Source organism: Eubalaena glacialis, chromosome 13 (genome assembly GCF_028564815.1).
Source record: "Eubalaena glacialis isolate mEubGla1 chromosome 13, mEubGla1.1.hap2.+ XY, whole genome shotgun sequence".
Lineage (NCBI taxonomy): Eukaryota > Metazoa > Chordata > Mammalia > Artiodactyla > Balaenidae > Eubalaena > Eubalaena glacialis.
This window is the reverse complement of record NC_083728.1, coordinates 59,659,327-59,686,838: the sequence shown is the minus strand read 5'-3', so window position 1 is coordinate 59,686,838 and position 27,512 is coordinate 59,659,327. Positions and strand designations below refer to the sequence as shown.

At 53.1% G+C, this 27,512-nt stretch overlaps 4 protein-coding genes across 8 annotated transcripts in view; 3 read left to right on the top strand and 1 right to left on the bottom strand.

Annotated features, from left to right (window-relative positions):
- GLYR1 (glyoxylate reductase 1 homolog) overlaps window positions 1-2,725 on the top strand; it is a 36,304-nt gene extending 33,579 nt beyond the window's left edge. For all 3 annotated transcript variants that reach the window (XM_061207839.1, XM_061207838.1, XM_061207837.1), the window contains exon 16: window positions 545-2,725. In XM_061207839.1, coding sequence (XP_061063822.1) covers window positions 545-619 — 75 coding nt within the window. In that variant the 3' untranslated portion in view covers window positions 620-2,725. The remainder of the gene's footprint in view (window positions 1-544) is intronic.
- A 458-nt stretch (window positions 2,726-3,183) lies between these two features.
- ROGDI (rogdi atypical leucine zipper) lies at window positions 3,184-9,279 on the top strand. 3 transcript variants are annotated; one of them, XM_061208060.1, is made up of 11 exons: window positions 3,184-3,319; window positions 3,406-3,477; window positions 4,168-4,250; window positions 4,481-4,535; window positions 5,262-5,342; window positions 6,122-6,217; window positions 7,459-7,557; window positions 7,995-8,024; window positions 8,112-8,161; window positions 8,274-8,400; window positions 8,708-9,279. In XM_061208060.1, the coding sequence occupies exons 1-11, from the start codon at window positions 3,275-3,277 to the stop codon at window positions 8,747-8,749; spliced, it is 780 nt and encodes a 259-aa protein (XP_061064043.1). In that variant the 5' UTR covers window positions 3,184-3,274; the 3' UTR covers window positions 8,750-9,279. The 3 variants fall into 3 exon arrangements, with proteins under 3 accessions (XP_061064043.1, XP_061064041.1, XP_061064042.1); XM_061208058.1 differs by having other exon boundaries at window positions 7,911-8,024; XM_061208059.1 differs by lacking the exon at window positions 3,406-3,477 and having other exon boundaries at window positions 3,185-3,319; window positions 7,911-8,024.
- A 233-nt stretch (window positions 9,280-9,512) lies between these two features.
- Window positions 9,513-10,351, bottom strand: SMIM22 (small integral membrane protein 22). The gene is made up of 4 exons (XM_061207998.1): window positions 10,290-10,351; window positions 9,933-10,094; window positions 9,770-9,855; window positions 9,513-9,671 (listed from the first exon to the last, which is right to left on the bottom strand). The coding sequence occupies exons 2-4, from the start codon at window positions 10,066-10,068 to the stop codon at window positions 9,630-9,632; spliced, it is 264 nt and encodes an 87-aa protein (XP_061063981.1). The 5' UTR covers window positions 10,069-10,094; window positions 10,290-10,351; the 3' UTR covers window positions 9,513-9,629.
- A 6,102-nt stretch (window positions 10,352-16,453) lies between these two features.
- On the top strand, window positions 16,454-26,377 carry SEPTIN12 (septin 12). Its single transcript, XM_061207997.1, has 9 exons — window positions 16,454-16,616; window positions 19,056-19,181; window positions 19,259-19,340; window positions 20,738-20,875; window positions 21,012-21,129; window positions 21,227-21,322; window positions 25,085-25,181; window positions 25,898-25,949; window positions 26,033-26,377. Exons 1-9 carry the CDS (start codon window positions 16,454-16,456, stop codon window positions 26,250-26,252), a joined length of 1,092 nt encoding a protein of 363 aa, XP_061063980.1. The 3' UTR covers window positions 26,253-26,377.
- The last annotated feature ends 1,135 nt before the right edge of the window (window positions 26,378-27,512 follow it).

Here is a 27,512-nt window from a genome sequence, read left to right as displayed (position 1 = left end):
GCACAAAGTAAGCACATAAATGTTTAAACAAGTAAGAATTGCAGAAGGTTAGAATTATGAATAAAGTGGAACAGAGTAAAGGGATGGAGGTGGCTGGGTAAAGTGGTGTAGCCGCTGCTTCAGATGGGATGGTCAGGAAAGGCCTTGGAGCTGATTGGGAAGGAGCCAGCCAATGCTGAGGGAAGGACAGGGACAGTGGCCCAGAGAATAACATGGGAAGTCCTTGGAGCGGGAAGGAACATGATTATAACTACTAACAATGCTGAGCCCTGCCTCTGACCACTTTACATTCCTCACTCCATTAATCCTCACAATAACCCTGTTACCTTGTCCATAAAGTCAAGAAGCAGTAGTGGAGGCACAGAGAAACTGAGGCACTTTGTCCAAGGTTAGGCCAGTCAGTGGGGGATCCAGGAGTCACACCCAGACAGCCTAGACTCCAGAACCTACCTACCTAACCACATCGAGAACTGCCTCTCGGAAGCAGATCTGTGTCTGTAAGTCAGCTTTGTGGCCAGACTAAGCCCATGTCGTTTTTTTCCAGGTGTACAAAAGAGCCAAGGCACTGGACCAGTCTGACAATGACATGTCTGCCGTGTACCGAGCCTATATACACTAAGCCCTTGACCCCACCCCCACCCCCCATCTTCCCTCTGACCCCCTCTTCCTCACATGGAGTTGGGGTCCTGGGACTTAACTCTGGACCAGTCCACCTGTCTCCATCTTCTTTTTTACAGACTTTGAGACTTGCCATCAGCACAGCACACAGCATCGCTCCTCCCCTGGAGGTCCTGGAGAGGGGAGGGGTGTCAGCAGGATTGGCCTGTGGGAAAGCTCTTGAGCTGGGCACCGGCCTTGGACTAGGTGGCTGTGTGTTCACACACACAAACACACACACACACACAACCCACCATACTGGCTCTCACCCCAGGATAGAAGCTGCCCAGAAACTGCTGCCTGGCTTTTTTTTTTCCCTTCTTCCAAGCTGTCTTATCTCAAACCCCTTCCAGTTGAGGAACTAGAATCAGCAGTGAGAAGTGGAAGCTTTCCCACTGCTTCCCTCACAACGAAGAGGCTGTGGTTCTGTCCACTGTCCCCCACTGGATCCCACGCAGAGAGAGGCTCTGGGCCAAGATGAGCCAGCAGACTGTAAACGGAGGGTCCCATGGGCCCTCTAACCTCATGTGACCAGCTGATGAGGATTGTCATGTTTAAGCTACCAATGTGCAACCAACTCTCCATAAATGCCTTTGTGAGCTGAAAAGGGATTGGCAGAGTCAAGCGAAGACAGGGCTGTGGCTTTCCAGGGAAAGCAGCAAACAGCCCGCCCCTAGGTGAGCTTCACAGAAGCCCTCTCTCCTTGCTGCTGTTCAGCACCTGCCCAGAAGTCACCGTCACTGTGGAGCCTGGGCTGGGATCAGACTTCCTTGCTTTGGTGTAAGGGTGCTCACTCCTCACCAGGCTGTTGTAGTATTTGGATTTGCATTCCAGTCCTTGGGAAGGGGGTCCTGAGGGCCACCACTGAGGATTGAAGAGGGAGGGGGTATGGGGTTCCTTCCGGTTTCCGTTACGCCACAGACCCTTCACCTGGTTCTGAAGAGCCACTCTGACCCACATCCCCTCACAGCAGTCCCACCTTCTCCAGCCCATCCCTGCACAAGTCCCCTGCATGCCCACCTCTCTCCATTCTCCTCCCCTCCCCCTTTTCCTCTCATGGAGACAGTATTGCTTTCTGTCTCTTTCTTCTTTGGTCCAGACCCAACCTGACCAACGATGACCATTTCTTAGGCTCAGCTCTTGAAACAGGAATGAGTGTCTGCACTTCAGCCAGCAGCTTGGTCTTCGGTGCTTTCAGGGTCCTGGGGTCTGTCGGGAGGGAAGAGGAGAACTAGGCCTGACTGAACCAGAGCTACCTGACCCTCAGAGGCAGATCTGAGACATCCTCGAGACCCTAGCATTTCTCCTTGGATAGGGGACCAGAGGGGCTTGGAATGTGGCATAAGAACAAGGAGAAGTTACCTAAAGGATGTCAGTGTTTTCTCCCTCTGCATGGGTTGGATTTTCCAAAGTCACACTGCAGAAGGTCAGCAATTATAGTGAATATGTGATGATAAACATAACGAGGTGGCCACGCTGTTGTGGGGCCCCTCCCCCTCACAACCTTGGCCCTTTTCCACTGATCAGGACCCAGGTCAGGGGATCTCAGAAGACATGGGTGGAGGGCAGGGGAGATGCCCGTGGTTTTTGGCACAGTTGTTAATTTCACTGGGATTTTGAATTCTTTTCTGTCTGAACACAAAGCCTGTTCTAGTCCTAGCCGGACACTGGGGGGTGGGGGTGGGGGAAGATGCTGTAATGAAACTGGTTAGTCAATGTTGTCTTAATATTGTTGACAATTCTGTAAAGTTCCTTTTTATGAATATTTGTTTAAGCTATTTCACCTTTGTTTTGAAATCCTTCCCTTTTAAGGAGAAAATGTGACACTTGTGAAAAAGCTTGTAAGGAAGCCCCTCCTCCACCACCCTTTTTTTTTCCTTTAAACCTTTAAATGACAAATCTAGGTAATTAAGGTTGTGAATTTTTATTTTTGCTTTGTTTTTAATGAACATTTGTCTTTCAGAATAGGATTGTGTGATAATGTTTAAATGGCAAAAACAAAACATGATTTTGTGCAATTAACAAAAAGCTACTGCAAGCAAAATAAAAACGTTTCTTGGTAACACAACTGTGACCTTGGCGGTGGTCTGCGCCCAGACATCGAGCGCCGTGCGGTGGTGGGAGGGGTGGGGCCAGGCGTGGAGCGGAGCGGCGGCCTCTTCTGCACGGCGATGGGACTGTAGGGTCCGCGCGTTAGTCCTTCCCGGACCGACGGAACTAGTGGGCCGGAGGCGAGATCGGGCGGAAACAAGGTGCCCCGTCGGCCAATCGCCGGGTGCGGCGAGAGCAAGCTATGGGGCCGGCCAATCGGTGAGTGCGCACGGAGCAGGGCGCCCTATCAGGGCCGAGAAGGGGCGGGACGAGCAGCCCTGGCGCTCCGGCCCGAGAGTAGCGATGGATACGGCCCCGGAGTGCTCAGCGCCCGCGGCTGGTGAGGGCGGTGTCCGGGGCGAGCCGGAGCGGGCGGGTTCCGGGGCGTTCACAGTGTCGCGAGCTGGAGGCGGGGCGGGCGCCCGCGCAGCCAATCGGCGGCGGGGGGTGGGCCCGGGCGCGCCGGAGGACTGAGCGGCGAGCGGACGGCGGGCCGGTGACGGTCGCTGGGCAGCGAGCGGCGGCGATGGCGACCGTGATGGCAGCGACGGCGGCGGAGCGGGCGGTGCTGGTGAGGCGCGCGGGCGGGGCGGGGCGGGGCGGGGCGGGGCGGGGGGCGGCGGGCCCGGGCGGCGGACTGCGGGCCTGTCCCCGCAGGAGGAGGAGTTTCGCTGGCTATTGCACGACGAGGTGCACGCCGTGCTGAGGCAGCTGCAGGACATCCTCAAGGTAACGCGCCTTGAGGGCCTGTGCGGGCGCCCACCCTCCCTACCCTCCCCCAGCGCGGCTCCTTCCCCGGCCTCCCGCGGCTGCCGCCCGAGCGCCGACTGTGTACGCGACGCGCCGTGTTCAGACCAGGCCCTGCCCTCAGAGGACTTAGAGTCTAGCCGGGGGGCAGTAGCAGATAATTACCCAATCCACAAGCAGCCCTGTGAGCGAGGCGGGCCTGGATTGAGCCCGGGGGTCGGAGAAGGCCTCCTTTGAAATTGCCATTTAACCTCAGATCTGGACCCAGCATTTTGACCTCAGCCAAGTACTCGATCTCTCTGGGCCTTCCCTTTGCAAAAAGAAGATACTAGTACCGGCCTCAGGGCTGTTGTGATAAAAAAAAGACCATAGAATCACAAAAAAATGTCCAGGCAGTGCCTAGTAAAGCCAAAATTGCGGGTTGCTATGACTACTGTCTCCCCTGACTTTGCTCCCCACTTCCGGACCTTACCCAAGCCGGGAGGGTATCTCTCGGTTCTCTCTCCCGGGTTGGGCACACAGTAAGCTCCCAGGGAGTGTGGAAGGAGCAGGTATCGGCTCAGGTAGGTCCTGAAACTCAGGCTGTGGGGGAGGGGCCCTGGGAGTGGGGCTTCTGGACACATGGCTAGGCTGGGGTGGGTGAACTCTACCCCACTCCCCTCTGCCCCGCAGGAGGCCTCTCTCCGCTTCACTCTGCCGGGCTCAGGCACCGAGGGGCCCACAAAGCAGGAGAACTTCATCCTGGGCAGCTGTGGGTGAGCCTGGGCTGGGTTGGGGGTGGGCTCTTGGGGAGGGGGGACACTTGGGATACCCTCTAGGACAGGTGGCACGGCCTTGCCCTGCAGACTGATTTCAGCTCCAACGTCCAGAGGGTATGCAGTGGGACAGGCTGGACCATCCTGTGACAGTCAGGGACAGCCTGTTGGGAGGATGGGGTGGTGGGAGGGGCAGCTGCAGGCGCTGCTCTGACCCCCACGTGTTGTAGCACAGACCAGGTGAAGGGCGTGCTGACTCTGCAAGGGGATGCACTGAGCCAGGCGGTGAGTCTCCCGGCCCCTCTCCCCTTCCCATGCTGCCACAGGACCCAGTGGGGAAGAGCGTGGGGGCCTCCTGCTTATCCCAGCTCTGCCGCCAGCCAGCTGTGTGACTCTGGGCAGGATCCTTGACCTCTCTGGGCCTCAGTTTCCTTGTTTGTAAAATGACACCCTCCCTAACCCGCTCATGAGATTGGTGTGTGGCTTCAGTGACAGGTGCAGGAAGGGGGGAGGGATGCTTTGCACACAGCGCTACTCGGCCCTACCTGGATTCTGGGCCCCAGGAAGCGTGGGCATTGGCAGGATTAGGCTGGCCCCAGATCAAAGTGCAGTCAGCCAACATCTGAGCTCCAGCTGCACTTGACCCTGTGGCAGGTGCCAAGGCCTGGGGGAAGGTCCCTCTCCTCGGGTGGGCGTTCCGTCCCTTGGCATGTACACATGTTCCCCGTTTGCCCACAACTACACGCCTACTCCCAGATGAAGCTGCCTTCCCCTTTCTTGGCTCTTTTCCCTTTCACTTCTCTGTGGTTCCTCTTGGGCCTGAGTTCCTGTTTCCTGACCTCCCTGTTCACTCCCCAAATGGCCAGGGTGTTGAGAGGCCCTCTGCCCCATGGAGTGGCTGTGGCCTGAGCCACTGTACACACCCCGTTTCTGCCCCCAGCTCAAGGGCTCAGAGTGGCCAAAAGCAGGAGGGCATCCTTCTGCCCAGCTTATCCCGCTCTTGCCCATCAGGACGTGAACCTGAAGATGCCCAGGAACAACCAGCTGCTGCACTTTGCCTTCAGGGAGGACAAGCAGTGGAAGCTGCAGCAGGTAACCGGGCCCTTCCCCGGCCAGGGCTCAGGGGCACAAGGGCAGGCAGGGGCAGTCCCTTGCAGCGCTGAGGCCTCCTGGGCTGGCCACTGTGGGGACCTGCAGCCGCAGCAGGCTTGGGAAGGTGTTTCCTAGCAGCACAGCTGTGGTGGGCAGTGCCTGGTCTCCTAGCCTGTCCTATGTGTAGGCCCCCAGCCCAGCAGGAGCCACAGGGATGCCCTGAACAAGTCACTCCCTGCCCAGAGCTTCCAGGGGCTTCCGCTGGCTCTTGGAGACCAAGTCCATGTTTCCTAACAGCACCTATGTGATTGGGCCTGGCTTCTGCCCCCTCCCTCTCTCCTCTCACTGGCCACCAGCTGTTTCCACCTCAGGGCCTTTGCTCGGGCTTGTCCCTCTGCCTGGAGTCCACTCCCTCAGCTTTCCTCATCACGCGAGCATCAGCTCAAGAGTCGCTTCCCTGGAGCCTCCCCTTCACCGCCCTCATCACCCTGTTTGTTTCCTTGTGCAAGTTGCACAGTCTGTTACCTTGTGCCTTTACTCTATTACCCTCTGTCCTCCTTTGGAAAGTGAGCCATATGAGGCCAGGGACCAAGCCTGACTCACAGCACCCAGCCAGGGCCTGGCCCGCAGGCGGCACCCACCCTGCCCCTCCTAGGAGGATAGGCCCTCAGGGTGGGGGCCCATAGTCTGGGGCCCCCAGGGACCGTGGCTGCTGTGAAGCTGGCTCCTCTCCCTAACGAGGCTCAGTCCACTAACCGCTCATTGGGTGCTGTTTTTAGATCCAAGACGCCAGGAACCACGTGAGCCAAGCCATTTACCTCCTTGCCAACCGGGACGAGAGCTACCAGTTCAGGACAGGAGCAGAGGTTCTCAAGGTGAGCTGCCCGCAGGGATGGGAGAGCCAGGTTCCCTGACCTCTGACTGGGCCTCTGGAAAGCTCTACCCCCACATTCTCAGGTGTAGCCGATGGTTGACCCTTCACCTCTCAGTGTATACATGTCCATCCAGCCACAGTTGAAAGGCTTACAGCCCAGGCTCCAGAAACAGACCTGGGCTCTTATCCCAGGGCCCCCACTATGAGCTGTGCAACCTCAAGTCTCTTACTTAGCCACTCTGTGCCTCAGTAGCCTCACCTGTAAAAGGGGGACAAGCTGTAGTGACTGCCAATCATGATGATGCAGGTAAAGTGGCCTCTAGTAAGCCTTCGGTAAACAGTAGCTACAGGTTTTAGTACCAGCAACAGAAAAACTTTTGTAATTAACAAAATGAATTCATGTGGTGTGGAGGAACAAGATGAAGCTCAGATGCCCTGAGTTCATGCTTTAGCTCTGCCCCTGACTTGCTGTGTGTCCTCAGGTGGTTCACCTATCCTCTCTGGACCTCATGAAAATTTGAAACCAGATGGACTAAGGTCTATCTCAGAACTGTGACTGCCCTCTGGGGTGTAATGTGCAGCCCCCATGCCTCCACCCAGTAATTCTGCCTTTCCCTGGAGCCAGGTGACCCCAGCGCCATGGCAACAGCTGGATGAATAGCTGGAAGCAGTGGAAACTGGGGCTCTGTGTTCGAGCCAAAGCTTTGCTCCTTGGCAAAGGGAAGGGATGAGTGCAGATGGTTCCACCGTTCCCTAGCTGTGTGACCTTAACCCTTTGGAACTTCAGTTTCCTCACCTGTGAAAATGGGGCTGGTGTCCACCATAAGGCCTCAACTTAGCCATCCCAGTTCTTCCTTGAGGAAGCCCTCCCTGGCCCCTTGCACCCAAGCTGAATTAGGATCCCTTCTTCTAAGCTCCTTCATTGCCTGTACCCTCATCCACAACGCCCTCGTGCCCCTGGGACTAACTTCTGGGATCTTCTATTCCCCATTGGACCAATACCCAGGATCCCATGCAGTAGAACCTTCTGTCCTGCCCCCGACCCCCAGCTGGAGCCCAATTACCTGCATCTTTAACAAGCCTCCTGCTGCAGGGGTTCGGGCCCTGAGACTGTGACCCCCAGGGAAGGAGCTAGGAGCTACCATAACTTTGTTGCTACTGATACGGGGGTGGGGAGGTGGATGGGATCAGGACCAGACCCCGCTGCCCTCACAGCAGCTATGACCAGCCCCCTTCCCCCAGCTGATGGATGCCGTGATGCTGCAGCTGACCAGAGCCCGAAACCGGCTCACCACTCCAGCCACCCTCACTCTGCCTGAGATTGCTGCCAGCGGGCTTACGGTCAGTGGTGCCTCAGGCCGGCCCCTGCTCCGGGAGAGGCAGTCCCCACAGAGGGGCCCAGCTCGCACCCGGGAGGGACACAGGGGTGCCAGGAGGTCCTGCAAGCCTCAAATTGTCGACAGAGTCCTATGTGCAGTTTTCTGGGATGGGGTCCTTGGCTTCCATTCTGCATCCCCCAGATATGTACCCCCCTGATCTGGATCAGTGGGTCCCAAGCCCAGTGGTACAGGAAGCTAGCTGGGGTACCTGAGAAGACTCTGGAAGCCCCAGTCCATGGGATGGGGACTGGGAGTCCCCCGGGGTGGTTGGAGGGGCGGGCGTGGGATGTGCCTCCCCGGCCCCCCTCCCCACAGCGGATGTTCGCCCCCACCCTGCCTTCCGACCTGCTGGTCAACGTCTACATCAACCTCAACAAGCTCTGCCTCACCGTGTACCAGCTGCATGCCCTGCAGCCCAATTCCACCAAGGTGAGCACCCCGCCCCCCCCACCCCACCCCTGCCCGCCCCAGGCCCCAGGCCCCAGGCCTGACCCAGTCTGATGTTCTTCTGCCTAGAATTTCCGCCCAGCCGGAGGTGCCGTGCTTCACAGCCCTGGGGCCATGTTGTAAGTACGCTGCCTGGGAGGGGTCCCTGGAGCACCCTCGCCCGTCTGCAACTCAGGGGATGGGGTCCTGGCCGGCTGAACTGCCCTCAGGGACACTCCCATCTCCCCGCAGCGAGTGGGGTGCACAGCGTCTGGAGGTGAGCCACGTGCACAAGGTGGAGTGTGTGATCCCGTGGCTGAACGACGCCCTCGTCTTCTTCACCGTCTCCCTGCAGCTCTGCCAGCAGCTCAAGGATAAGGTGGGGACATGGGGGGTCAGGGCCGGGCTGGGCCTCACGCAGATTAGGCCAGCCAAACAGCAGGTTGTTTAGCCCCTTCTTTTTTTGGGCGGCACACCTCTAAAGCACCCCCTAATCTTAAGATCTGTCATACCCTCTGCACACCCCAAACAGGTGGGCCATGGTGTTGCTTGGCAACAGTATCCTTTTCCTGACACATGGCCCTTGGATGACCTTCAAATCTCACCTGGGTCACAGAGGGTGCAGCAGGGGCCAGATCCCCTAGCACCACCACTCACCATGTCCCCCCATCTCCCTCCTTCCCCAGATCTCCGTGTTCTCCAGCTACTGGAGCTACAGGCCTTTCTGAACAGAGCACCCAAGAGCCTGTCCCCCTGGGAATGGCCCCTGCCCAGGGAGTCCCTGTCCCCCCCCACACACACACACACACCCCTACACACACAAAGTGCCGGCCAGAGCTCGGCACTGCGGGCTATTTATTTCCCTCTTCACCCTGCCCTGCCTGTCAACACTGGACACACTGGGAGGAAGGAACACTGGCGTGCTTTTTGTTTTGAATGGGGGAGGTCAGGAAGGCGGGGCTTCGAGGTAGCCTATAGTCCAAGCCCTGCCTTCCCCCCAAGGCAGGAACCTTTGGACTCTGGCTGGGGCCAGGCCCAGGGCTCTCCTTCCTCCCCTCTTCGCAGCTCCTCCAGGATGGCAAGGGGCAGCCACACACCACCTCCCACTGGAGCCTGAGGGGTGGGTGGTGGCCCTAAGCTCTGAGTTGGGAGGGAAGGACAGAAACTACCCACCACGAGCTGTAGTGCCCTTGACTGTGTTCGCTCGGCAACCCTGGCGGGGCCTTCAAGAAATAAAAATCATCCGACTTTGCCTGGAGCCCTTCTGTCTGTCTGTCTGTCTGAGTAGGGACCTGGCCAGGGGTCCCTGATAGTCAGGAGCTGGGCCGAGTACCCAGTGACTGAACCCCTGGCCTCCGAGGGGCCGAATGGGATGGTGAATGGGCAGCGGCTGGGTGGCTGCAGCACGTCACCCGAGGTCTCCTGGTGACAGTCATGCCATCTGAAGGCTGTGAGGGACACAGGGGGCATCTGGATGAAGCAGTGGGGGCCTACACTGCCCACCCTGACGGGAGGCTCAGAATACACTCCAGACTCAGGCTTTGGCTGAACAAGGCGTTGTTATTGCTGCCCAGCAGGACAAAGGCAGGGGAGCAAGGACTCTCCGCATTAAGGCTCCAGGGCAAGGTTATCAAATCCCACGGAGTGTTTCTGCAAGAGAGGCACAGAGGGGCTGGTGGCTTCACTCCTCGGCCCCCGGCCCGCCCCACCGCCACCTTCTCGACCTGGCCCTGGTGCTCCAGGCTCACCTTCCGGGACCTGGAGGAGCGGCTTTGGCAGCAGCCACAGCAGCAGCAATGGATGCAGACGACCAGCAGCAGGAGCACCACGACGCCTGCGGGCAGGGTGGGTATCCAGATATGGCCCTCGGCCTGGGAGGCTGCCGGGGGCCAGAGGCCAAGCCACACTCACCGAGGAAGACGAGGAAGATGATGAAGGCACCGGTGTCCCACTCGGACTGGAACAGCTGGTGGCTCCACAGTTTCCCCAGCACTCGCTGGGCTGTGGCGCTCAGCTCCTGCTCCACATCCTCCGTTAACGAGGCCATCTCAGCTGGATGGTCCTGGGTACCACCTGCTCCAGCCCCCCAGAGGGCCACCTCAGAACCCTGGTTTCCTCTGGGGCTGCCGCATCCCTGCCCCCCCACACCACCCCTCTTGGCCCCAGCCCCTACCCCAGCCTCTCTTCCACTTCTCTCCTGGCCCTGGCCTGAGCAAGCCCCTCCCCGCCCACTCCCCCCAGCAGCCCCACCCCTGGGCCCCCACCTGCCTTGGAAATCTCCCAGCCAAGCAGGTACTAGGTCCTGGGAATACAGACTACTTCCTGCTTCCGGGTCCACACCACCTGAGGCCTTGGCAACCAGCCCCGCCCCCCCACCAGTCCCCCAGGGCCCGTGGGGGTGCTGACGGAGCTCAGATGAGGGCGGGGCCTGTGCCCCGCAGGTGTACTTCCTGCCTCCCAACCTCATCAGGTGCGGCGGAAGGAGGAGGCCACAGGCCTCTTGGCCTCTTCATTCCAGGGATTTTTCACTTTTTCTCAATAGACCAGACAGCCAACCTGGAACACAGCAGACACTCAGCCGCTGTTGACTTCATGAATGAAGAAAAGACAGAAGAAAAATGGTGGCAGGTGGGAGGGAGGGAGGGAGGGAGGGAGGTGAAAAAGAAGAAAGGAGGGGAGGGGAGGGAGAAGTTTCTGTACCACCGCCCTTGCCTGGGCAGCGACTGTGTGCCTGGCAGCGCAGCAGCAGCCTTTGGGGTCCTTCTCTATTCTAATCCTCACAGTGACCCTTGTGAGACGATGGTTATGGTCACTCAAATGAGCTCTCTCCCCAGAACTTGGAGCCCGGGGCCCCTGACACGGCACCTGGAGCTGCCTCACCTCCCCCCTTCCCACCAGAGCAGGGGCCAGGCCTGCTAGGCCCTTGGGACCGGCTGTAAATCAAGTGGACACACGTTCTTGTCCTTGTGGGGCTTACGGTCTTGCTGGGAAAACATGTTGACTAATGTTAGGCTCTGTGCCTGACGCTATACAGGCACACTTTTCTTTACTGCACTTCACAGATGTTGCGTTTTTGATAAATTTAAGGTTTGTAGAACCTTGAGCAAGTCTATCGGTACCATTTTCCAGCAGCATTTGGAAACTTTTTCATTTTTATTATATCTGTTATGGCAATCTGTGAGTGATCTTTGATGTTATTATTGTAATTATTTTGGCATTTTTTAGCAAAGTATTTTTTAGTCAAGGTACGTACATTGTCTTTTTTAGATACAATGCTATTGCCCACTTAATAGACTACAATATAGTGTAAACAACTTTTACATGCACTGGGAAAGCCATGTGACTCGCTTTTTTGCAATATTTGCTTTATTGTGGTGGTTTGGAACTGGACCCACAATATCCCTGAAGGATGCGTGTACATACATTACCTAATGTATTCCTCATGGCAATCCTAAAGTGGGTATTATTGCTATTCCCATTTTACAGATGTGAAAACTGAGGCCTTGAGAAGTTCAGCAACTAGCTCAGGTCACAAATGTATTCATTTCCTGTTCTTGCTATAACATACTACCACAAACTTAGTGGCTTAAAACAATGCAAGTTTATTATCTTACAGTTCTGGAGGTCAGAGTCTAAAATGAGTGGGCAGGGCTTTGTTCCTCCTGAAAGTCCTAGGGGAGAATCAATTCCTCGGCTTTTTTTTTTTTCTTTTAATTTATTTAATTTATTTATTTTTGGCTGCATTGGGTTTTCGCTGCTGCGCTCAGGCTTTCTCCAGTTGCAGCAAGCGGGGGCTACTCTTCATTGCGGTACGTGGGCTTCTCATTGCAGTGGCTTTTCTTGTTGCGGAGCACGGGCTCTAGGCGCGCTGGCTTCAGTAGTTGTGGCACTTGGGCTCAGCAGTCGTGGCTTGCGGGCTCTAGAGCGCGGGCTCAGTAGTTGTGGCGCACGGGCTTAGTTGCTCCACGGTACGTGGGATCTTCCCGGACCAGGGATCGAACCCGTGTTCCCTGCATTGGCAGGGGGATTCTTTTTTTTTTTTTTTGGTAACATCTTTATTGGAGTATAATTGCTTTACATTGTTGTGCTAGTCTCTGCTGTACAACAAAGTGAATCAGCCACACGCATACTTATAGCCCCATATCCCCTCCCTCTTGCGTCTCCCTCCCACCCTCCCTATCCCACCCCTCTAGGTGGTCACAAAGCACTGAGCTGATCTCCCTTTGCTATGGGGCTGCTTCCCACTAGCTATCTGTTTTACATTTGGTAGTGTATATATGTCAGTGCTACTCTCTCACTTTGTCCCAGCTTACCCTTCCCCCTCCCCATGTCCTTAAGTCTACTCTCTACGTCTGCGTCTTTACTCCTGTCCTGCCCCTAGATTCTTCAGAACCTGTTTTTTTTTTAGATTCCATATATATGTGTTAGCATACGGTATTTGTTTTTCTCTTTCTGACTTAACTTCACTCTGTATGACAGATTCTACGTCCATCCATCTCACTACAAATAACTCAATTTCATTTCTTTTTATGGCTGAGTAATATTCCATTGTATATATGTGGTAGGCAGATTCTTAACCACTGTGCCACCAGGGAAGTCCCAGTTCCTCGGCTTTTCCAGCTTCTAGAGGCCACACGCCCACATTCCTTCGTTCATGCCCCACCCCCATCACTTCCACTTCTGCTTCCATCCTCACACCTTCTCTGGCTCTGCTCTTCCTGCCTCCCTCTTATAAGGACCCCTGTGATTACACTGGCCCACAGGATAATCTCCCCATCAGAATCCTTAATCACATCTGCAAAGTCCCTTTTGCTACATAAGGTAACATATTCACAGGTTCCCGGGGATTCGGATGGGAACTCTTTGGGCACCATGATTCTTCCAACCACACCTAGTGAGCAGAGAAGTCAGAACTGGAACCCAGGCATCAGATCCCAGAGCCCTTGACCACCATGTAATACAGTCTCCTGTGCTGGGATCCCCATCTCACACCCTCCATCCCCTCCATCCTGTTCTGAGATCTCAGATTCCTGTTGCCCAGGGAGGGTAACTTTGAAATGACTGTTCTATTGCAAAAGGGGGTAGGGACGCAGCCACTGGGGAAAACGGTCCCTTGAAAAGTTACGCATAGTGTTATCATAAGACCCAATGATTCCACTCCTAGATATATATACCCAAGAGATTAAATCATGTCCACACCGAAACTTGTACACAAATGTTCACAGCAGCAGTTTTCATAATAGCCAAAAAGTGGAAACACCCCAAAATATCCACAAACTGATGAATGAATAAACACATTATGGTCTCTCCATGTGGTGGAATATTATTCAGCCATGAAAAGGAACAAAGCACTGACATATGCTACAAAGTGGATGAACCTTGAAAACATGATGCTGAGTGAAAGAAGGACAAAAGGCCACATAGTATGTGACTCCGTTTATATGAAATGTCCAGAATAGTCAAATCCATAGAGACAGAAAGTAGTGTTTGCCAGGGGCAGGGGGATGGGGATAGGGTGCTTAGTGGTAATGGAATTTCGTTTAGGGGTGATGAACATGTCTTGGAACTAGGTATCGGTGGTAGATTTGCAACATTGTGAACGTATCAATACTAAATGCCACTGATCTGTTCACATTAAAATGGCTAGCAGTTAATTTTATGTTCTGTGAATTTTACCTCAATTGAAAAAAAAAAGCGGGGAGGGGGGATGGTTTAACGACTGTGGCCCCTGCCCACCCCTTGGCCTGGCCGAGTGGGCAGGAGCCAGTCCTCTCCTCTCCCCACTGACCCTCTGTCTTCCTGTCCAGACGCCCAGGTGCCTCATTTCTTGTTTATTCTCATTAAAGAAAATCTGGGATATTCCAAGTCATTAAAAGACAAAAAGCACCCTTAGAGCCCCTTGGACCTAAGCAGAGCAATGATGGGATAGAGGCCATGGCAGGATGCATTTCAGGCCGGTCAGACCTCGGACTCGGGTCTTGCTCCCAGCCCTTAACACCCACCCGTGTGTGACCGGAGGCCCACCCCCTGACCCCTCTCTGCCTCGGTTTCCTCATCTGTAAAGTGGGTGTATGCAGAGTATCCCCCTCCTCAGACTGCTGAGGATTGAATGGACTAATCGATGTAAACACTCCCTTGGCACAATGAATGCACTAAATGGTTGTGTATTACTCTCACCCAACCTGTGGGTACAATTCCCTCCAGTCTTGATTCTTTGGATACATTGGGCTCACCTGCCATCTGCACTCTGCTCTGATGACTTTACCCTTGGCTTTCCCCAGTCCACATGGCCAAGAGCGCCTTGAATGGTCCTGCTTTCTGCAGACCTGATCCTCCATTCCGCAGTCCCCGTGGGCATCTTCCCCCCAGGTTTCCAGACTCCTACATCACTCACGCGTGACACCTCTCCTGGAGAAAGTGTTTTCTGGGCATAGAGGCTTATTTCCTTAGGAGACATTCCCAGAGACGGAGTCTCCTCCCGTGCAAGGTGGGTCTCCGTGTCAGCAGCGCTGTTTGGTCATCCGCACAGAACATTCTCATCTGCGTTGATGAGGAGGCCAGCCTCGCCATGTCCCTCAAGAGCTGTGGCGTAGCTTGAGAGAGTTCTCCAGCAGGAATGGCACGCGTTCAGGGCAGGCTCTGCCTCCAAGCCTGGAAAGTGAAGTTTAAGCCTCTGTCTTCAGATGTGTAGAAAGTGGGGGAGCAGAAGGGCATGGGCAGGGAGGGACAGAGGCTGCTGGGGCTCAGGACAGTTGAGCTGAGCAGATCGGGCAGAGTTGCTGAGTCCTGGTGGGCAGAGTGGGGGCGGCAAACCACCACCTGCTTTTGTAAATAGTCTGACACGCAGCCACTCCTGTCCATCTACTTGTGGCTGCTTTCCCACTGCAACGGCAGAGCCGAAGAGTAGTTGCAACAGAGATCTTGTGATTGGCAAAACTTAAAATCTATACTATCTGGCCTTTTACAGAAGACATTTGCCAACATCTGAGACAGAGGATTGCTTAGAGCTTGCAAACTCAAGTGCCAGGAAACAGGTGAGAAAGAAATAACTAAGTGAGATGAACTTGGTATAGGAAACATCTTATTGGGGAGACATTAGGGAGGAGTGAGGACTATGGCAAACTGGAGAGCACGTAGCCCATCTAAAAAGGGCAGCTAGGGAGTTCCCGGGTGGTCCAGTGGTTAGGACTTGGCGCTTTCACTGCCAGGGCCCAGGTTCAATCCCTGGTCAGCAAACTTAAGATCCTGCAAGCTGCGCGACGTGGCCAAAAAAGAAAAGAAAAGAGGGCAGCTTGAGTCAGCTGTAGGCTGGACCCAGAGTTGCCAAGGCTTATAATCTCTAAGATACACCAGAAATCTAGAGGTTTGTGTGAACAAGAAAAGAGGCCGCAGAGGCTGAGCATGTGGACACAGATCCCAGCCCTGCCACTTCCTCACTGTGTGACCTTGAACCACTCACTGGACTCTCTCTGATCTGGAAACTGGGGGTAGTAACAGCACTTACTTCACAGGGCTCTGATGATTATTAACAAGTTAACATCCTAGGGCTCCTAAAACAGTGTTGTGCACAGACAAAACTCTGGCTATATTGGCAATTTAAAACACTACGATGCCAACAATGGACGGACCAAAGAAAACACATGGAGGTTGTACTTTCTGGCCATGGGTCACAGGTTTGCTTCCCCAACAGAGTGGTTAAGGGGCATGAACTTGGAAGCAGAGGGACTGGCTGCTGCCCAAAGCTACCACTTACCAGCTAAGTGACCTTGGGCAAAGGCGCTTCCCCGGGGCGGGGGCAGGGGGTTCCTGTCTATAGAACTAGGCCAGGGTCATTGTGAGGGTTATAGGGCAGTGACCCGAAAGGGCCTGGTGGAGTAGTTTACCTGTTCCTGTTCTCAGCCCCCTGCTGCAGAGGAGCCCCCAGGTGGGGTCACAGGAAGGGGGTGGAGCTCAGGTTCTGCAGTTAACTGTCACCCTCTCCCCTCCCCCTCAGCACATAACCAGGGTCTGCCAGGACAGGGCAGCCCCCCAAGGCTCCCACAGGGATCCAAGGCCACCAGGTGCCACATGAGGCTGCTTCTCTCCCTCTCTGTCCCCCATGGGTCCAGCCCCTGTGTTTTGACAGGCTGGCCACACTCTGCTGCGGGAGAGTCTGAGTGGGGAGAGACAGATCCCTGGGGCCGGTGCATATCAGAAAGCGGGTTCAGTCTCCCCTGAGAGGCAGCTCCCCCAGGCACCCCTCAACAAACCCCGTGGGCAGTGGGGACTTGTGGCGTGCATAGGTGAGGGGGCATGAAGTACGGGAGTGCCTGGGAGCAGGTCTCAGGAGTCAGGGTTCAGACATGAGAACTCGGGTGGTCCCCCTCTGGAGCCCCAGTGACCCCCTTCTCCCCACCCCACCCGGATGACAGGCATCGTTGTTCCTCGGCCCCATGGACCCCCTGAGGCAGTCCCCCTCCCCCAGGTCATCACGGGCCTCCAGCCCGAGGACCATACCCTGCGAGATGCTTGGTTACGTGGGCATCGAGGCTGTGCTGGACCAACTGAAGATCAAGGCCATGAAGATGGGGTTTGAGTTCAACATCATGGTCGTTGGTGAGTGAAGGGCCTCGGGCTCACAGGAGGACAGACCAATGGACGCCACCCTGTGGGCCTGGACCTGTCGCCTCTCAGAGCCTCAGTCTCCCCATCTGTAAAGTGGACCTGATAGTCGTACCTCACAGGAGTGTTGTAGGTGGAAATCTGGGAAACACTTAATTGTGAAAAGACAAAAATCACCGTGAAGCCCCAACCAAACGCAAACAAAGCAATAAAAGGGGAGGCCATGTGTGGCAGGAAGTAGGGAACACTGGACTCAGATCCTGGTCCCAGGCCTTAATGACCCCCAGTGTGTGACCTGGGGCAGGGCCTCTGACCCCTCGCTGCCTCAGTTTCCTCATCTGGCTTAGCACAGTGCCTGGCATCTAGGAGGTTCCCCATGGGTCAGTTTTATCCAGAATTGCATTTTTATATATGCAAAATTAATGTTGTAGGTCAGAAACTACACTTCTCACAAAATAAACTGGATATAATGGAACATAAAATGTCAGAGTGTGTAGCACCAACTAAGGGCATTATTCTAAGGTGGGGGTACCCGATAGAAATGTCATAGGAGGGGACTTCCCTGGCAGTCCAGTGGTTAAGACTCTGCACTTCCACTTCTGGAGGCCTGAGTTCAATCCCTGGTCAGGGAACTAGGATCCCGCATGCCACGTAGCGCGGCCAAAAAAAAAAAAAAAAAAGAAATGTCATAGGAGCCACATACATAATTTTAAATTCCCTAGTAGCTTCCTTTAGAAAAGTAAAGAGAAACAGGACAACTTACTTTTAATCGTCTTTTTTACTTAAACCAATACAGTCCAAAAATACTATCATCTCGACATATAATCCATATAAAACATTATTCATCAGATCATTTACGTTGTTTTTGTCATAACAAGTCTGCAAAATATGGTTTGTTCTTTTACACCGACAGCACATCTCAGTTCAGATTGGCGTATGGCCGTACTGCCAGTGGCAATAGCCAGGTGTGGCTCCCATATTGGACAGCACAGCCCAAAGGACAATTTCAGTTCTTCTTTAATTTTTTAAATTTTATTTATTTATTTTTGGCTGCATTGGGTCCTCATTGCTGCGTGTGGGCTTTCTCTCTGGTTGCGGTGAGCAGGGGCTACTCTTCGTTGAGGTGCGCGGGCTTCTCATCGCGGTGGCTTCTCTTTGTTGTGGAGCACGGGCTCTAGGCACATGGGCTTCAGTAGTTGTGGCTCGCGGGCTCTAGAGCGCAGGCTCAGTAGTTGTGGCGCACTGGCTTAGTTGCTCCGCGGCAGGTGGGATCTTCCCAGACCAGGGCTTGAACCCGTGTTGCCTGCATTGGCAGGCGGATTCTTAACCACTGCACCACCAGGGAAGTCCCAGTTTCAGTTTTAGACACAAAAGTGTGTCCTGCCCTGTGATGTAGGATGTTTCCTACTACAGGGTGTGGTCCTCGGAGTTTGAGAAGCCTGCACAGCAGGGAGAATGGACCATCTACAAGCTCAGGCAGCATAGGGGAATCTCACTAAAAGAAGCCAGACATGAAAGAGCACGTGCTGTGTGATTCCCCAAGTAGAGGGTGGGCAGCGCTGCTCCCTACTGATGAAGTCAGGAGAGTGGCTGTCCCTGGGGCTGTGTTAACAGTTACTTCGAGGAGGCAGGAGTGGTCTTGGGCGGAGCTGTGTGTTCTGTCTCTTTATCTGGTGCTGCATACCTGGGTGGTTTAATTTGTAAAAATGCATTGACCTGCCCATCAGCAGATGAATGGGTAAACACAGTGTGGTCTATCCATCTGATGGAATATTATTTAACCATGAAAAAGTATGAAGTTCTGGCACATGCAACAGTGTGGCTGACCCTTGAAAGCATTATGCTGAGTGGGAGCAGCCAGATACAAAAAGACAAATATTGCGAGATTCCATTTATATGAAATGTCCAGGGAATTCCCCAAAGGTCCAGTAGTTAGGACTCGGCACTTTCACTGCCTAGGGCCCGGGTTCCATCCCTGGTTGGGGAACTAAGATCCCATAAGCTGAGTGCCGTGGCCAAAAAGAAAAAAGAAATGTCCAGAATAGGCAAATCCATAGATAGAAAGCAAATTAGTGGTTGCCAGAGGTTGTGGGGGAGGGGGAATGGGGAGTGAGTGCCTAATGGCTATAGAGTTTCTTGCTGGGGTGATGAAAATGTTTTGGAGCTAGATAGGGGTAGTGGTCGCACAACATTGTGCATGTACCCAATGCCACTGAATTGTACACTTTCAATGGTTAATGTTAATTTTTTATTATACGAATTTTGCCTCAATAAAAAATGGGGGAAGGCATTGAGCTGGAGACTTATGATAATACGTGCTTTTCTGTATTTGTTATACTTAGAAAACAGTTTACTTTCTAAAACAATTATTTAAGAATTTCAGAAACATGCCTAATGCATCCACCGTTGTTGCTGCCATGTGATTACTCACAGGACAGAGTGGGCTGGGCAAGTCCACCATGGTGAACACACTCTTCAAGTCCAAGATGTGCAAGTCCACCATGCCAGGCCTGGGGGTGCCCACACCCCAGACGCTGCAGCTGCAGTCTGTGACCCACGGTGAGAGAGCACCCCCTCACCCCACCCCCACCCCACCCACCCAGACCCACTCTCAGCCCTCTGCTCTCCCCCTACAGTCATCGAGGAGAGCGGCGTGAAGCTTAAGCTGACCGTGACCGACACACCCGGCTTCGGGGACCAGATCAACAATGACAAGTGGTGGGTCCTGGCGGGGAGGTGGGGAGGGCAGAGCCCTGGCTGCCCCTGCCCCTGCCCCTCCAGTCTCTGGGAAACATCCAGGCCTGGAGCCACCTGGCTGTGGCATCTTTGAGGCTCAGTTTATTCGCCTGTACAATGGGTGTGTGCAACTCTCCCCCCAAGATCAAAGGGAGTCAAGTATGTAAAGGTCTTTGCTTGCTGCCTGGAAGCACTCGATAGAGGCTATGGTATGGCAGGGGGATAGAAGCCCACACTCCAGAGTCAGGACCCCTGGGTTTGACCACTCCCCAGCTGCATAACCTGGGCCTGGCGACGCAAGCTCTCTGAACCTCCTCTTCCTTCTTCGTAACTTGGGGATGACGACATCCCCCTTGCAGAGTTCTAGGCTCTCAAGGAGATGAAACACACACACACACACACACACACACACACACACACATAATCGGGACTGGCTGCACAACTTGTGGGACCCAGTGCAATGAAAATGTGGGGCCCTTATTCAAAAATTACTAAGAATTGTAAGACCACACCCGCAGAGCATTCAGCCCTGCGCGGGCCCTTCTTGGTTCAGAGCCCTGGGTGCCGGCTCCATCCACACTCCCGTGAAGCCAGCCCAGCACACAGCACTTCACTGAGCACTTAGTATGTGCAAGCTCTGTTCTAGACACAGGGATACAGCAATGAACAGAACTAATGAACATCTTTGTCTCCATGAAATGTATATTGTCATGGGTGTGGGGAGGCAAACAGTGAACAAAATTAATCAGTTATGTGGAGGGTGAACCTGAACTCTTTATCACCGACACAGGACACTTCTGGGAGTGAAAGGGGGATGGAGCTGTAGTTGGTGGGGGAGTGCAGTTTTAAGCAGAGTGATCAAGGCAGAGGGCGGCAGGTGCAAACGCCATGAAGTGGGGTTGGGGTGGGAGGGGAGGCAGAGCTCAGCAGTGGGATGGGGTAGGGACTTGTAGGGCAACATAAGGACTTTGGCTTTTCTTTGGCCACTGGAGGCTGAGCAGGAAAAGGATCTTTTTGGCCGCTGTGTTGACAATAGTCCTGTGGAGGGAAGGGACCCTGGCAACAATTGGGCGAGAGTCCCTGGTGGTTTGAACCAGGCTGCGGAAATTTCTCTCCTTTAATGCTCACTCCTCCCCTACAAAGTAGGTGCTCTCTTACTGTCCCCATTTTACAGAAGAGGAAGCAGGGGTCTCTCTGAAGATGCAGGGGTGTGGGGGGATGGTACTTGGGTGACCAAGGGCCTCAGGTTGTGTGGGACTGAAATTCCTGTGTCCCAGGCAAACGGGGCGATTGGTCATCCTAAGGGGAGAGCACCCAGAGGACCTAGGTTGAGGGGGGCTCCTGGCGAGGTTCTGAGGCTGAGCCATCTCCCACCCCAGCTGGGACCCCATCCTGGGCTACATCAGTGAGCAGTACGAGAAGTACCTGCAGGAGGAGATCCTCATTACCCGGCAGCGACACATCCCCGACACCCGAGTGCACTGCTGCGTGTACTTCGTGCCGCCCACCGGGCACTGGTGAGGTGGCTGAGCCGGCGGGCAGAGGGCCACCTGCGTGGGGAGGAGAAGAGGAGGAGGAGGGACCCCCGGGGTGGGCTGTGGGCTGCCACCCACTCATCGTATGCTCACTGCCATCGCTGCCCCGCCTGAGCAGCCTGCGGCCCCTGGACATTGAGTTCCTGCAGCGGCTCTGCCGGACTGTGAACGTGGTGCCTGTGATCGCCCGGGCCGACAGCCTGACCATTGAGGAGCGAGAGGCCTTCAGGCACAGGGTGATCTGGGCACCTGGGACAAGTCTGGGGTCAGTGGGGGTGTGGAGTGGGGGGAGAGTGCATAGGTGGGCTGAGGTCACCTGTGTGTGGTCCCCAGATCCAGGAAAACCTGAAGACTCACGGCATAGAGGTGTATCCACAGAAGTGCTTCGATGAGGACATCAATGACAAGATCCTCAACAGCAAGATCCGGGTAGGAGGCCATGGGAGGTGGGGAGGCTGGTGGGACCGAGGCTGGGTGATGTGCTTTCCACTCATCCTTTCCATCTGAAGATTCGTCTCTCTCTGCAACTTGGGGAAAGTTCATATATTTCTAGCAGGTATGAATCTCCACTCATCCACAAACTCAAGGTGACCAAGAAATAGGTCATATCAACAACCCCCAGAATGGGAGAAAATGTTTGCAAATGATATATCTGATAAGGGACTTGTATCCTGAATATATAAAGAACTCTTACAAATCAACAATAAAAGACAAGTACCCCAAGTTAAAAATGGGCAAAGGATTTGAATAGACATTTCCCCAAAGGATTTACACAAATGGCCACTAAGCATATGAAAAATTGTTCAACATCATCAGTCATGAGGGAAATGCAAATCAAAACCACAATAAGATACCACCTCACACCCACTAGGGTAGTTAGTATCAAAATGACACACAATGACAAGTGTTAGTGAGGATGTGGAGAAATTGGAACTTTCACACACTTCTTGTGGAAGTGTCAAAGGGTGCAGCCATTTTGGAAAACAGTCTGGCAATTCTTCAAGGTTAAACACTAAGTTACTATATGACCCAACAATTCCACTCCCCAAAGAAATGAAAACCTATGTTGACATAACAACTCATACACAAATGTTCATAGTAGAATTATTTGTAATAGCCAAAAAGTGGAAACATTCCAAATGTCCATTAACTTGTGAATGGATAAACAAATGTGGTCTATCCATACAAGGGAATATTACTTAGCCATAAAAAGGAATAAAGTTCTAATAGATCCTACCCTAACCCTAACCCTAACCCAATGTGGATAAACCTTGAAAATGTGATGCTAAGTGAAAGGAGCCAGACACAAAAGGCCAAATATTATATGACTCCATTACATGAAATGTCCAGAATAGGCAAATCTATAGAGACAGAAAATAGACTCATGGTTGCCAGGGGCTGGGAGGTTTAGGGGGAAATGGGGAGTGACTGCTAAAGGGTACGGGCTTTCATTTTGGGGTGATGAAAGTGCTCTGGAGTTAGATTTTGGTGATGGTTGCACAACTTGTGAGAATACTGAAAACTACTGAACTGTACTTCTAAAAGGGTGAATTTTGTGGTATGTAAATTATACTCAGTAAAGTTGAAGAAAGAGAGAGAAAGGAAGGAAGGAAGGAAGGAAAGGAGGAAGGAAGGGAGGAAGGGAGAAAGAAAGAAAGAAAGGGGGAGGGGAAGAAAGAAAGGAAATAGCTCACATCTTCATTTTCTCTGAATCAACTGAATTTCACCTCCAAGCCCCCATCTTCCTGTCCTTGTGGTACATTCAATGTCAGTCTGTCTGGATCCTGCAAAGCACCTGGGTGAGGCCTGGGATTCTTCATCCATAGACACCTGGCCTCCACTCCCTCCCCCAGGGACCCTGCTAACCTACACAGCACTTTAGCTTGAATTAGAAAAAGGCAGTAGCTTCCTTCACAGAAGGGAGCCTGCATGGGATTTCAGCCCTACACAGCCTCATGGTGGGTTACGTTTGTGCAGTACACAAACTGCACATCTGTACATGGAAGCCCTGCTTCTTGTCTGGCATCCAATTTCTCCACACATTCCCTCTTTCCGCTCCCCATTGGAGCAATGAACAGTATTTCCTGTGAAAGATTCAAAGAGCCTTGACCTTCTGCTTTCTGTCCTGAGGCCAGCAAAGACAGCAGCCTGGTCACAGCTGGAACAGTGCTGGGGGAAATAAAGGAGAATGTATTCAAATTAACCTCTCAATAAATCATCCAGATATATAACATCTATTGAGGGTCAAATACGGGCTGATGCATAATAAGTGTGCAAGAGACAGTTATTATTATTAGCATCAGTTTATTCCCCATCACAACCTAATTCTTAGAAAAACAAACCTACATGCAGCACTTGTGTGTTTAATCTCCACTTCCTGTGATGAATAAGTAAACAACCAGAATTTACAACAGGGCTCAGCAAACTTTTTTTGTGAAGGGCCAGACTATGGTAAGTATTTTAGACTTTGTTGCAATTACTCAACTCTGCTGTAGTAGAATGAAAGCAACATAGACAAGAGTAAATGAATGGTGGGGGCTGTATGCCAACGAACTTGCCTGCTTTGGCCCAGGAACCATAGGTTGCCAGCCCCTGGTTTACAGAATTCTCTCTGGTTTTTTTTTCTTTTTAATTTTTTGGCCGTTCTCCGCAGCATGTGGGATCTTCCCCCACCAGGGATCGAACACATGTCCCCTGTAGTGGAAGGGCGGAGTCTTAACCACTGGATGGCCAGGGAAGTCCTCTCTCTCTCTTTTTAAATTTCTTTTATTGAAGTATAGTTGATGTACAATGTTGTCTTAGTTTCTGGTGTACACCAACTGACTCAGTTTTATATATATATATAATGTATATGTATATATATATATTTATATATACATATTTATAAATATATATATATGTTCCTTTTCATATTCTTTTCCATTATGGTTTATTACAGAATTTTGAATATAGCTCCCTGTGCTATACAGTAGGACCTTGTTTTTTATCCAGTCTCTATATAGTAGTTTGTATCTGCTAATCCCAAACTCCCAGGCCATCCCTCCCCCACCCCACCCCCTTGGCAACCACAAATCTGTTCTCTATGTCTGTGAATCGGTTTCTGTTTTGTAGATAGGTTCATTTGTATCATATTTTAGATTCCCACATATAAGTGATATCATATAGTATTTGTCTTTCTCTTTCATTTTTTAATAAATTTATTTATTTATTTATTTATTTTTGGCTGCACTGGGTCTCCATTGCTGTGCGCGGGCTTTCTCTAGTTGCCCGGAGCGGGGGCTACTCTTGGTTGCGGTGCGCGTGCTTCTCATTGCGGTGGCTTCTCTTGTTGGGGAGCACGGGCTCTAGGCACCCAGGCTTCAGTAGTTGTGGCACACAGGCTCAGTAGTTGTGGCTCGCAGGCTGAGCGCAGGCTCAGTAGTTGTGGCGCACAGCCTTAGTTGCTCCGTGGCATATGGGTTCTTCCCGGACCAGGGCTTGAACCCATGTCCTCTGCATTGGCAGGCGGATTCTTAACCACTGCGCCACCAGGGAAGTCCCTGTCTTTCTCTTTCTGATTTACTTCAATTAGTATGATAATCTCTAGGTCCATCCATGTTGCTGCAAGTGGCATTATTTCATTCTTTTTTATGGCTGAGTAATATTCCAGTGTGTGTGTGTGTGTGTGTGTGTGTGTGTGTGTGTGTGTGTATGCCATATCTTCTTTATCCATTCAGCTGTCAATGGACATTTAAGTTATTTCCATGTCTTGGCTATTGTAAATAGTGCTGCTATGTACTAAGAAGTGCATGTATCTTTTCGAATTATAGTACAAAATTATCTCTTAACCCTCATGATAATGGTTGAAGGTGGTAAGAAACTGGGCATGAGCAGAATTATATCACTAGCGTAGCTCTGAGTAACACTTGGTTTCCAAGACTTGTTCTGCTAACCCCTTCATTATGCTAAGCCCAAAATTATGCTTCCCAAACATTCACAGAGCCCTGCATCAGTACTGTCATGACTCCCATTTTACAGATGAGGAAACCGAGGCACTGATTAGACTTTGTGTCTTCTGACTTCAGATATCTGGGTTCCTTCTATCACTTTATCTCCCCACAAAGGACAGCATCCTACAGGTTCCTATCTCAGTGTCTTCTCTCTCCACTTCCCGGGTGGGGCCAACCCTCCGATCTTGTCCCTTCCCTGCAGGAACGGATCCCCTTCGCTGTGGTCGGGGCTGACCGAGAGCACATTGTGAATGGGAGGTGTGTCCTGGGCCGGAAGACGAAGTGGGGCATCATTGAAGGTCAGTGCAGGGGCCCTGGCGAGGGCTCAGGGGAGAACACGTTGAAAAGCGGGGCACGCCCTGTTGCCTTTGGCATCCTTACAGCCACCACAGAGCCCGGCACAGGAAACAGACAGACCTGGGATCAAGTTCCTTTGTGCAGCTCGGAAGCCCCGAGCAAGTTCCCCGACCCCCTGGGCCTCAGTTTCCTCACAGTCAAATGGGTATCATTGTAACATCAACCTCATAGGGTGGTTGGAGGGGGCAGAGCCTCCGCTTTGCATGATACCTGGCACCCAGGAGGCACCCTATTCATTCACTAGAATTGATTGTGGGCCTACTATGTGCCGGGCATGCTATGTGGAATTCCTGAAGGGATACAGTGAAAGCGGGACCAATAATATCCCTGTGCCCACAGAGCTGACCAGACAAGGACAGGTGGGAAAAGCACAGTGAAGGAAATGTGGGATGGGAGCGGGTACCTGAGGGAGCAGAGGAAGGCCCTGCTGATTCAACAACTGTTTACAGGAGCCACCTGTACCAGGGGCTGGGACACAGCTGTGATGAATGAATGAACTAACAAATGAACGGGAGGTGGGCTAACACAGGGAGAAATGGGGAGAAGGGCTGGCGGTGGCAGGGGGTGTGCAGCATACAGCAGGCGCTTACTCGGTGCTGGCCGAGGGCAGGGCGTGGAACAGAGCCTGCGCTCAGGGGTTTGGTGCCGTATCTTGCAGTGGAGAACATGGCTCACTGTGAGTTCCCCCTCCTGAGAGACCTGCTCATCCGGTGAGCATGTGGGGAGCCCGGGGGGCTGCGGGGGCCCTGGAGGATGCCCTGGAAGTCCTGCTGACCTGCCGCCCATCTCCCAGCTCCCACCTCCAAGACCTGAAGGACATCACACACAATGTCCACTATGAGAACTACCGCATCTTCAGACTGAATGAAAGCCACGTGCTGCCCCGAGGGCCCGGCTGGGTGAACCTGGCCCCGGCCCCGGCCTCCGTCCCTGCCCCCGCTGGCCCCCAGGCCAGCCCCGGACCCCCAAAGGTCTGCTGGTGGGCCAAGGACAACTCAGATGAGGAATGCTGAGCACCGGCACATCCCGGGCCTGCGGGGCTCCCCAAGTCCTGGGCAGCGCCCTGACACACACCTGTGTACTAGAGCATGTATTAAAGGGTGGACATTGCTTTTTATGAAAAGCTGTGCTTTGAAAACAAAAGGCGTTTTGTAAATGACTTCTTTGAGCTATCATCAAATAAAAGTATTGTTCTTTTTAAAATAGTGTGAGACTCTCAGGCCCTCAGGAGTCTTGAAGACCTGGGAGGGCCTGCCTTGGACGACCTGCGCCTTCTGCCCCAGAACCAGAGTCAAGTTCCAAATCATGCTCTGCTGTCCGTATCAGGCTCTGCCGTCTGTCCCAAAGCCTCCTTCCTGCACGGGGTGTCGTAAACACTTAAAAACTCCTCATCTTTGCCATCTTCCCCAAACTCTGTGCCCCTCACTCCTGCCTTCCCTTTTGCCCCACCCTGGCAGACTAGAATGGTGAGAAAACAACTCCAACTTTGGAGTCTGGTGAAGCTGATGTGAAAATCCCTGCCCTGCCACTGACCTTGTGTGATGTGACCTTGGGCAAGTCACTTACTCTTGTGGGCCTCAGTTTCCTCATCTATAAAACTGGGGTGATACTATCGCTCCCACAGTGTTGTTGTGTGGACAAAACGGAGTGATTCAGGGAATGTGCCTGCCACCCCTGGAGAAACAGCTCTCAGAGATGGCAGGAACAGCAGAGACCACGGGTACAGGGCAGAGGCTGTGCCCACAGGGTGTGTGAGCACTTCCCAGGACTCTCTGGAACCCTCGAAAGGAAATGGACTTCACGGAAGCCCACGTGGTACACCCAAGCTCCCCTACGGCGCAAGCAGGCCGTGAGCATTCGGTAAGTGACCATGGGGAGCAGCAGTGGTATCCTAGCTGCCGGCCTGCATGCTCCTGGTCACTGGGGCAATCTTTTTTTTGGGGGGGTGGGTATTCCAAGGACAGTTGGTCCTGCTCTCTGCTGATGACTTTACCTCCAGTTCTGGAAGCTCTTGCCACGCCCACAGTGATGCTGCAGCCCATGCTTGGCACAGACTCAGTTGTGTCCCCAGTAACGGCCGTGCACAGATTTCTTCTGCATTTCCTGACCTGGGTCAGCTGGGTGAGGGTGAAGGCCTCAGCTGACACATCTTGGGATTCCCCAGGCCCAACAAGCACGGATTTCAACTCCAGCTCTGCCGCTTTTTAACTGCAGGACTTTAGGACTTTAGACAAGTTACCTGACATCCCAGAATCCACTTCCTCCTTTGGAAA